The sequence below is a fragment of the Gigantopelta aegis genome, chromosome 9 (genome assembly GCF_016097555.1).
Source record: "Gigantopelta aegis isolate Gae_Host chromosome 9, Gae_host_genome, whole genome shotgun sequence".
Lineage (NCBI taxonomy): Eukaryota > Metazoa > Mollusca > Gastropoda > Neomphalida > Peltospiridae > Gigantopelta > Gigantopelta aegis.
Window position 1 is genome coordinate 18,622,348 of NC_054707.1, and position 11,199 is coordinate 18,633,546.

General features: G+C 37.6%; 2 protein-coding genes across 2 annotated transcripts in view; both read right to left on the reverse strand.

Annotated features, from left to right (window-relative positions):
* LOC121382370 overlaps nucleotides 1-2,374 on the reverse strand; it is a 30,858-nt gene extending 28,484 nt beyond the window's left edge. The window contains exon 1 of the transcript XR_005959159.1: nucleotides 1,467-2,374. The gene's annotated coding sequence lies outside the window, so the exon portion shown is untranslated. The remainder of the gene's footprint in view (nucleotides 1-1,466) is intronic.
* A 5,334-nt stretch (nucleotides 2,375-7,708) lies between these two features.
* Nucleotides 7,709-11,199, reverse strand: part of LOC121382361 — a 15,796-nt gene continuing 12,305 nt past the window's right edge. The window contains exons 2-3 of the mRNA XM_041511949.1: nucleotides 10,698-10,943; nucleotides 7,709-8,638 (exon numbers count right to left, since the gene is read on the reverse strand). Of these exons, the coding sequence (XP_041367883.1) occupies nucleotides 8,289-8,638; nucleotides 10,698-10,943 (596 nt within the window). The 3' untranslated portion in view covers nucleotides 7,709-8,288. The remainder of the gene's footprint in view (nucleotides 8,639-10,697; nucleotides 10,944-11,199) is intronic.

Here is an 11,199-nt window from a genome sequence, read left to right on the forward strand (position 1 = left end):
CTACGTCCATTTTGGTGTCTAACATAATATTATGGACCGAAGTTACGAAGCGTGTTTTTCTTAATAATAGGTGCTTAAGCATTTTCTTACATACCCGTTGGTGAGAACGCCATGCGTTATTTTTGGTTACACATGGTTGTTTACACACGTATGTGTGTATCAATTTCAAGACATACGACTGGCTACGCCTAGGTGATGGTCAGGTCACCAATGCCATACATCCAATGAAAAACTACACGATGGAAATCGATTAGACTGTGGCGTATATTTAACCTGACATTCATGTGTCTGTGTCAGCTACAAGTGCAACGGCTGTAATAACTTTTAGTCGAAAAAGATGTTAAAATTTGCTTAAAACCTGGTTTTTGAGGATATGTATAATACATTCGTGTCCATTAGATACCATTTATCTCACAACGAGTTGTGAGATAAATGGTATCTAATGGACACGAATGTATTATTCTCTATGGAGTTTAACATTGGGGCGACGGAGAGGGGTGGCTATGGGAGGGGTGTCCCCCTCTTTCAGATGGTGCTGCACGGGTGTTCCCGCTTGAAATATTTTAAAAGATATCTACTTTCGGGCGATATTGTCAGAATATTAAACAGAAAGAACACTAAAATACGTACGAACGAGTGCTGTTCACGTGACACCTAGCACACCTAGAATTTACTGAAAGTTGCCAGTCGCGATTCCTTATAACGTGCAAACTTGTATTATACTAGCGTTTGCAGCTAGCGAATGCCCACACTTAGCGATAGTGGGAATTTTGATTGTTTTAAGGAAAATTAAGACTATTAAAAAACCCCAAAAAACCCCCGAAATATTGGGTTCCCCAGCACCTACGCCCATGAGTTACAAGCGTATAAGACATTTAAACAGGCTTTGTAACTTCGGCTCCATGGGACAGTAAAACACCCGACCAGAGAATGGGTCCACTGAAGTGATTCGATCCTATGATGTCAGCGCTCAAACATCTGAGCTAGATTCCGCACCTTTTAGTTAAGAAAAGAAGGAAATGTTTTATTTAACGACGCACTCAAAACATTTTATTTACGGTTATATGGCGTCGGACATATGGTTAAGGACTACACAGATATTGAGAGAGGAAACCCGCTGTCACCACTTCATGGGCAACTCTTTTCGATTAGCAGCAAGGGATCTTTTTTTATGCACCATCCCACAGACAGGATAACACATACCACGGCCTTTGCTATAGCAGTCGTGGTGCACTGGCTGGAGCGAGAAATAGCCCAATGGGCGCACCGACGGGGATCGATCCCAGACCGACCGCGCATCAAGCGAATGATTTACCACTGAGCTGCATCCCGCCTCCCTTTTAGTTAAGATGTTCCCTTTTTACTAGCTGGAAAAGACATTATACTGTTATGCCCTTATTCATTTCCTTTTACTTTAGACTAAGCACGACTCTATAGACTCTTATATTAATTTAATTACAACTTACTTATGTACGGGCTAAGACCTCCTTAGAACAAAACTCATGATCCATCTTTTAAGCATCTTTAAACTTCATTAAATTTGTTGAACAATCTTCACAGACTAAGTGGTAATATGTAAATTAAGTTCCTTAAGTGGTAGTATATATCATAAGTTTTACTTTGGAAACCGAATGACGTCATAGACAATAGAATGATAGTTTCTAGGACGAATTCTTTTATTGATGTTTTTCTGACACGGGTCTCAAGAAAAATCTATCTTTGGAGCGAGCTTTAGCAATAAGCCTAAACTATCATAATCATCATCATCATTATCATCTTCATCTTCATCATCGTCATCTTCATCATCACCATCATGATCATCACAATGGTGGTGATATATTCTATCAATACATGTATTATTATTTTGTTCTGGTCTTATTATACAATTCACTATTCACTTCCGGGTCAGATTTCATTAATTACAGTCTACAGTTCTTAATTGTCATACGTTCTATAGTGCACATTTATTCTATTTCTAGTAATTGGATATGATTTATATTTTTAATGTTAGATCATCTGGGCGATTTTGTCCATGACATTTTTTTAATATAACGCATTAACTTTTGAGGCATGGGTGTATTGTTGAATAACTGGCCAGTGTGAATAGGTTCCTGGACCACTGACAAATCGTAAGGACAGATACTACAACAGGATTGGTTCAGGTAGTGTGTGTTTGCGTGCGTACGTGCGTGCGTGCCTGCGTGAATGCGTATGTATCTGGTACACCGGACGCTCACACCCATAAGGCTCCCTATCTACATATTTTAAAAGTTTGTTTTGTTTAACGACATCACTAGAGCACATTGATTTATTAATAATCGGCTATTGGATGTCAAACATTTGGTAATTTTGACATGTAGTCTTAGATAAAAAAACAAAAAAAACAAAAATCAAAACCCGTTACATTTTTCCATTAGTAGCAAGGGATCTTTTAAATGCACCACCCCACAGACAGGATAGCACATACCACGGCCTTTTATTGTACCAGTCGTGATTAAAGAAAAAAACACCCAATCGAATAAACACAGTTAAAATAAATACATGTGTAAGAAAAACAAGCATACTGAAGAACCAAATAGTTTTTAAGAAAAAAAAAGGAAAAAAAAAGAAAAAAAAAAGAAGAAAATTGCACTGGTTTTAGTTGTAGGAAAACAACAACAACTTTATCTTGAAACCTTATAATACAAATCGCACAGTGAATGGTAAACATGTTTATAGACGTAACCGTACATTGATTCCGAGTCGTTACCCGATAGATTTGTCGATATTCAACTCACACCTGGCCTTAACATTTTGAAAAAGTCGTTCATTACACTCGTTAGACATTGGTACACTGAATGCTATCTAAAGCATTAAAAAATCCGGCTATGACACTACATAAGAATAGGCGCTATTTATATAACAAATTGTCTATGTGATCCAAAAATAGATCTTATATATATATATAATGCGGTAACTTGGAATAAGACTAATAGATATTTAATATCTATAGGTTAGTATTTGATTGTCATATGCCAAAATCGGCTTGTACTTTAAATATCGTCAACAGAGTGCACATTAAGGAATAGTCATATGTTTGCTATTTCCTTTTGTAGTTGTTTTTTCCCCCCGACTACAGCACTATAGGTTACGGAACACAGTACACAAGAATTCCAAGTCCATTAAAAAGTCCTTAGAAACATTATAGGTAGAAGACCGCAGTTATTTGTGAATCTTTAGCTGAGATTTATGCATGCCAGCCCCTGGCATCCTAAATGGCCACCTATCATTTAAAACTGAAGAAACATACAGATATATTTAGTCTGAACGAAATAACAAAAGGGTCATAATTATAAAGAGGACTCATTTTAAATAGTTTTAGTTAAATGTTTGTGTTACTTTCATCATAATGTATCCAAACTGCATGCTTTTGGGTGCATTTTTTCACAATGTTCAATATAAACAAAAGACATAATGAACAAAAAGTTGCATTTTGTAGATGAAACATTTTCGTTTTCCTAAGAAACAACAAAACCCAGAACATTTTAAAGAGACTATAACAAAAATGTTATTATAAATGACACCTGGCTATTGCCACCACGTCTGTCAGGAATAATGATGCCATATAAGGATTGTATTCTGTTTCAAAGTATTTGTGCTTAGATGTTGTTATTTAAAAAAACCCAACAAAAAAACCTTTTATCTATAAAGGGTAGATTGTTAGTGTTTATTTTGTTTGTTGTTTGTATACAGTAATAGTTTGTCATAATGCATCATAATCTTTCAGATTTTTGTTAATCATGTGTAACAAGCACCAAAATCAAAACCACCGACCCCCACCCCCAAAAAAACCCCACCCTACAGCAAATACCCACCAAAAACCCCCATAAAAAATCAAATCCGGTTGGGTATAATTTTGAGTATATAAATATATATATATATACATATACATACAGTCAAACCTGTCTTAAGCGGTCACACAAGGGAGTAGATAAAAGTGACCGCTTAAGACAGGTGGCCGCTGATTACAGGTTGCGACATATAGTCTTTAAAACATATGTTGTTGTTTCTTGTTTTAGCGTCTTTTCTCCTAATTAATGGATATGTGCTTCACAGTTTACTATAAATAAACTCTTGACATGTCACCTCCTTCAGGAAAAACTGCAGCTGGACTGTATTAAATTAACCGTTCTCAACATGTTTGTTTTCTCTTTCCATTTAATTCTTTAATTTCTACTTCATGCGGTGTATTGTCATAGTAAGTAAATCTACAAATGTCAGTGTAGCCTGCCCAGAGGCAATTCATATATAGATGCTTTTCATAGCATACTTTCTTCATTAATACACAATAGAGATGTCGGGACAGAATGGGTACTAGTAATCCTGAAGGTTTTATTTGCTTCATCTTATCGCTGTTGTTAAATATCCCTTTTATATAATAGTAAACATTTACTGTGGCCGCTTAATACAGGTATTTTAGCGATTTGGGATCCGATTTAGGTGGCCGCTGGCCGCGTAAGACAGGTGATCGCTTATTACAGGTGCATTTACGTTATAAATCGTTTGGGAGGGAAAAACGTGGCCGCTTAAGGTAGGTGACCGCTGAATACAGGTGGCTGCTAGGACAGATTTGACTGTGTATATATATATATATATATATATATATATATATATATATATATATATATATATATATATATATATTATTATTATTAATATTATTATTTTTTTTTTTTTAGCATATGTTCAGATCAAGGACATAATTCACTAAATTCTCGCAACTTTGCGATGCCACGGTGCAATGCAAAAAGAACTGCAAAGATTATGCGGTGTTCTTTAAGATTGCCTTGTGAATTAGGCCCCAGGTCTTCAACACGGACACATTTCGAATCATATGGATATGGACGTCCGTTTTAGTCATCGGGGCCGTGCCTAGAGCGGGCAGTTGCACTCCGAGAAATATAGGAAACAATTCCTTTTTTGTTTAAACGTGCTCTTTTTGTTTATCTGGAGATCTTCTATTACAGAATCTTCGTATTGCTACCCCACTTATATTAGGGCAGGTACTGACCTGGCCATACAGTTTCTCACAAATACACGCGACTACAAATTAATCAGCCTATGCCGCCTCTTAAAGATTGAAATGTACGTGGGTTTTTTTGTCATACATTCTATAAATAAAGATAGAAATCTGGCTTGTCCTACCCACAGGAGATTGTGCATCCTTCACAAGAGATTATGATCCCAGATATACTTCCTACAGTTCTGTAATAAACTCGATTAGCATCAAGCAGACAAGTTAGCAAAAGAAGGAGGGAAAATGGTCCAAGAAGAGCTACAAATAACCAATGAGGAGATGAAGGCCATTGTAAAGCGCACGTACAAGAGACGGTGGCTCCTTCAACACCCAGATCATAACAGCAGAGACAGTTACTTCAAACTTTCAAGAGAAGACCAGGTGATAATGATGCGACTGAGAACAGGCCACTGTAGATTCAACTACCACATGTATACCAAATTCCGAGTAGGAAACAATGGAACCTGCCAGTATGGTACAGCATCCATGACTGTGGAACATTTCCTACAACATTGTCCCACCTACCAGAACCAGAGAAAAGCAGTCTGGCCTTCAGGTGAACCCCTGAAGGAGAAACTCTTTGGCCCCTTGGAGAACCTACGGAATACAGAAGGTTTTGTTCAAGCCACTGGGGTCCCTGTCTGAGCGTACGACGACGACGAAGAAGAAGTATCATATGTCCATTTTACCAACTTCTCTCCTACTACGTATAAAACATCCTTAATAGACAGTGTGTGCCAAGGACAGCGTGCTTGAACCTTAATTAATAATCAGAACAAGATTAAAAGTAACCCCTTAAAATACGCCAAACCCCCGAAAACTAAAAGAACCGCAACGAGAACACTATCATCATCAACAACAACAACAACAACAACAAAAACCAACAGTTATCACCAAGACACGGGTGCAAAACCATTTAGTGTATTTTGTTGTCCAAAGGTCAATATTTGCTCCGTCCTTTTATTTAACACATAATTATTAAGCCTTATAATTATATATATATATATATATATATATATATATATATATATATATATATATATATATATATATATTAGTGTTCTGTAATAAATACTCGAATTTGTCATGGAACTAACATCCTTTTTTTTTTGTTTCAACAAGTTTACTTCTCACAAGTACACTATAACACTGTGGTGTGGAAGACATATATACCTTGAAGAGACATTAGCGGTCTTAGCAAGAGTTGATACGATTTAACCAACAATGATATTTACTATATAATAGTATTATAGTCACTGTGTTTACAAGGCGACACCGATCTCGGCTGATTTCTAATGCCAAGGCGAAGTCAAATTGATCAAGGCGAAGTTTCGGCTGTGTTTACCCGCTGGCGTCAGGCCTGTAATACACACAGCTGTTAACATGATATATACTCTCCAAAAAAAGTAGAGGAACCTGAAATATTAATATTAGACTGAATATACGTTTTGACCACAGACATCCTAGTAAAGAACGTTCAGGTCTGTTTATCAACACACCGAAACACATTCCATAAATTGCACATGCTTCACGCAGTTGCCCTGTACACGTGCGTGGGGTGTTATTCTCGATTTTGACAATTTCCAGGAAGGTCCATTAATCACTGTGGAACATTATTTCTGTCAATCTTTTTCATTCTGTTGATCATACAGCTGCTACTGTTTTGTTTTTAGTCATTTTTATTGTTTGAATTTGCGATTGACTGATAAAAAACCCGTCAACTTTCAAATTTCACTTCTGACCCCAATCGTCCTTCAAGATCTTTGGTGGTCATAAACCTACTGTAATACTGAACTACTGGTTGTAATTTTTGCCCAATTAATTCACTATTATCACATAACCATTCCTCACAGCTAATATACCTTACAATTTTGACAATTGTAAATTCTTATTAGAGTTCCCCTACTTTGTTTGAAGAGTATACTATAGACCTATTTGAATAGTACAGCTGGGTACATCTATTCAAAATAATTACGTGTACTTACAATCTAATTAAAATTAGCTCCACTATTACATGTGGATCTAAAGACAGCCAGTTGGAGCTCATATCCACCAATCAAAACCTTACTTGCAGAATCCTGCCAGTGATTTAAAAATAATTTGAAAACATTCCGAATTATCCTGAGGGTATACGACATGTTTCGTGTGAATTACGAATGCCTTAAAACATGTTTTATTTTATAAAATAAATAATTTTTAATGTAAAACTGAAGACTGATTTAGTTTTTTTTAATTTTATAAATAAATAAATAATTTTTAATGTAAAATTGAAGACTGATAACCCACCCCGTACGTATTGGTATGGTTCGCTGTACTGCGGCCACTAAAATAGACTCGCCCGATATTTTTAGAATTTGTATGCTCCCAAATAACGTTATAAAAGGCGAAGTGTGATTGGTCAATATTTAAATTATTATTTACAGACGAAATGTTACCTGGACATTGGGAACTACGCAGTGTTGTTAGTTTTAAATTACTGGCAGGATTCTGCAAGTAAGGTTTTGATTGGTGGACATGAACTCCAACTGGCTGTCTTTAGATCCACATGTAATAGTGGAGCTAATTTTAATTAGATTGGTGTACTTAAAAAATATATAAAAAAGCTTGCTAAGAAACTACTCATGCTCATCTTTCTAAGACAGGTAATGTCCATTTAAGTACATTAAATGTTTTATATTAATATTATTACTGTTATTTTATACGTTCACAACCTCTTCGTAAATGCTGCATTCCCATTTCATGAATCGCCGTAATAGCATATGCCTTCAACTAGATTATGTCCAATTAAATGTGGGTTTTTTTAATGTCTTTATATACATATTTAATGACATTACCACACGATACGAGTGACTCGTGCGAGAATAGCCGATTGCACAACAAGCGATGATTCGGATGGAATCGTAATGTTTGCGTTATCACAATCGGCTGTTTTCGTTAGAAGCACTCGTATCGTGTGGTGTCGCCTTAATCAAACCATCTTCATCAACGCTGCCATACACAGTTCATGCTGCCCATTTCAATAACTGCCATTTCAAATGATATATGAAAAAATAAAGCCAAAGCACAAACAGACGTGTCTGTTACATTCAGTTCCTTTTAGTATGTTTGCCATTTTGTCAGGTCAGGTCAGGTCAGGTCATAGGGTTTTACGTGCACAGAGCAAGCGGTTGTAGCGCAGGTTTCAACCTTGGCCTGCCATTTATTTTTTTATTTTTTTGGCATATTTTTACATTCACAACCACTTCAAAGCAGCTGTACAAAGTCCACGCCCATTTCGATACTTTCCACCAATGACACGGTTAAGACCCAAAAAGATATCATAATTGACAGATCCCTGGTCATCGCTTTGTCCGATCAGAGCAAACAGCGAAGGGTCTCTCACGAAGTCGAAATTTCCCGCAAAATTATTCCACACGATCACCTGGTCTGTTATCACAATAGATAGTCTCCCTTTGACGAACTCTTCGTTCCGATAGAGTTGCTTTCTCCATGGGTCACGTGACTTGTCGCTGCCGTACACAGCAAAAGTAGTTCCGAATCCATCAATTTCACTGTCGTTTTCCTGTGTGGAGCGATCACCGGCTAAAATAATAGAAATTTAGATCAACACGAGTACAATGTAACTATTATTTGAATTGGGGCCACCAAAACACTAATGTCGTGAATATGTATGATAATGTGTTTAAAACACATATAGGCCTAAATATATATAGTCTAAGTACTCTGACAGTAAAAGAATTATGGCCACAGACCACAATTAATTACGCTATATGTTTCTATATAGCCTTAGTGGCTATAACATTTTTATTAATATCAGCAGGTCCATGGATTTTTGTATGTACCTTTGCCTGCCTGAAACCCCTCAACACCGGACCCCCTCTCAACCGGAATCCCCTCAAAACCGGACGTTTTCCGCGGTCCCGTGATTTACACATCTTTTAACACTATATTTTACCCCTCTAAACCGGAAACCCCTCTAAACTGAACACCGGACAAACAATTCGGTCCCAATGTGTCAACTTAGTGTAAATCCTACCCCTGAAAACCGGACGATCAAACCGATACCAATCAATATGGCGCCCACCTGTCTGTGAACACCGATGGCTAGTGCAATATGCGCATGCTCGAGATCGCTGTTATCAGTGTAATCACCGCTGCATACAGTACAGGTACCACTCAGCAGGCAAGATTAGCAACTTGACAATAAACAATTAAAAGGACTGATCGCAAGCTTTGGTATGGAGTTAACTACTGTAAACACATTGATTGTGTTGTAATTATGGTTAACATTAGCGGAGTTCGGGTTTGGGTTAGATGTCTTTATTAAGTTATGAGTGTGTTTTAAGGTCTTAAATGTGATCCTTCACAAACATGTCTCATGATTTGCTTCAAAGATTGACACAAATAACAGGGAATTTAATTTGCTGCCTTCCTATTGTGTGAATGTGTTGGGTTTTTTTTAAACGTTTGTTTAGCGAAATAAAGAGTAAGCAAAAGTATATGTTGGCTTTGCGTAGTAGTGTTTCATTTTCATGTCGATTTTCAACATGACGGAACGTCCAGCTAAACGTCGCCGTGTTGAACTCTCGCTCGATGATAAACTCAAAATAATTAAAAGTTTCGAAAGTGTACCTAAACCAACGTTTCTAAATGCTCATAAATGCACCATTTTTTAACATATTCTTGTTGATCTTGTTTTAAAATACTTTAACACTTTCCCTATTTTATGGAGAACGGAAGGTATTTCCGTCCAGGCAGACCCCTGAAAACCGGACACCTCTGAAAACCGGACATTTTACTTGGTCCCATGGATGTCCGGTATTGAGGGGTTTCACTGTACTCTGAAAAAACAACCGCTGTTGTCCAGCTCTTTCTCCCAGGATATTGGTTTAAACAAACACACCCACTAAACCTGGCCGATTGTTTTCTTTTGTCCAATCATCCACTCGCTTTCCTGACAGCCTTCTTAGTTTTCTTTGATCTTTCCTTCTTCTTTCTTTCTTTCTTTCTTTCTCTTTTTTCTTTTATTCTATTTATCTATATTATATCTATCTGTCAGTATACCTACCTACCTACCTATCTATCTATCTATCTATCTATCTATCTATCTATCTATCTACCGGCCTCGGTGGCGTCGTGGCAGGCCATCGGTCTACAGGCTGGTAGGTACTGGGTTCGGATCCCAGTCGAGGCATGGGATTTTTAATCCAGATACCGACTCCAAACCTTGAGTGAGTGCTCCGCAAGGCTCAATGGGTAGGTGTAAACCACTTGCACCGACCAGTGATCCATAACTGGTTCAACAAAGGCCATGGTTTGTGCTATCCTGCCTGTGGGAAGCGCAAATAAAAGATCCCTTGCTGCCTGTCGTAAAAAGAGTAGCCTATGTGGCGACAGCGGGTTTCCTCTAAAAAACAATGTCAGAATGACCATATGTTTGACGTCCAATAGCCGATGATAAGATTAAAAATCAATGTGCTCTAGTGGCGTCGTTAAATAAAACAAACTTTACTATCTATCTATCTCTGTATCTGTCTGTCTGTCTATCTAACTGTTTTCATTCTTTTTCATTATTTCATTTATTCGTTATTTCTATCTATCTTTCCATGCAAACTACAAGTATATCGATATGTAAACTCACATCTTCCGTCATTGCTGCTCGAATCACCGATGTTAAAAACCCACTCGCTGGGCGTGTCAAAGGTCATGTCAATCAAAAGAGCATCATGGCGGTGAGCAGTGCCCGGTTTTCCAAACGACAGTTTGACCACGCCTTGCTGGATGCAGTAAGAGGCGATCCCCTGCATGGGAAACTCCAGGATCTTGATAGAGCTATGACTGCCGGTCACCCGACCCAGAGCCAGGTCTATCTGTACGTCATATTCACCTGAAATATACAGCAGAGTGCTACATCATCAGTCATTATATCATCATCATGACCGCCACCATCATCATCATCGTCGTCATCATCATCATCATCATCACAAACACCATCATCATCATCACAAACACCACCTTCAGTATCAATATACCATCATGATGACCGCCACCATCATCATCATCGTCGTCATCAGCATCATCATCATCATCATCATCATCATCACAAACACCATCATCATCATCACAAACACCACCTTCAGTAT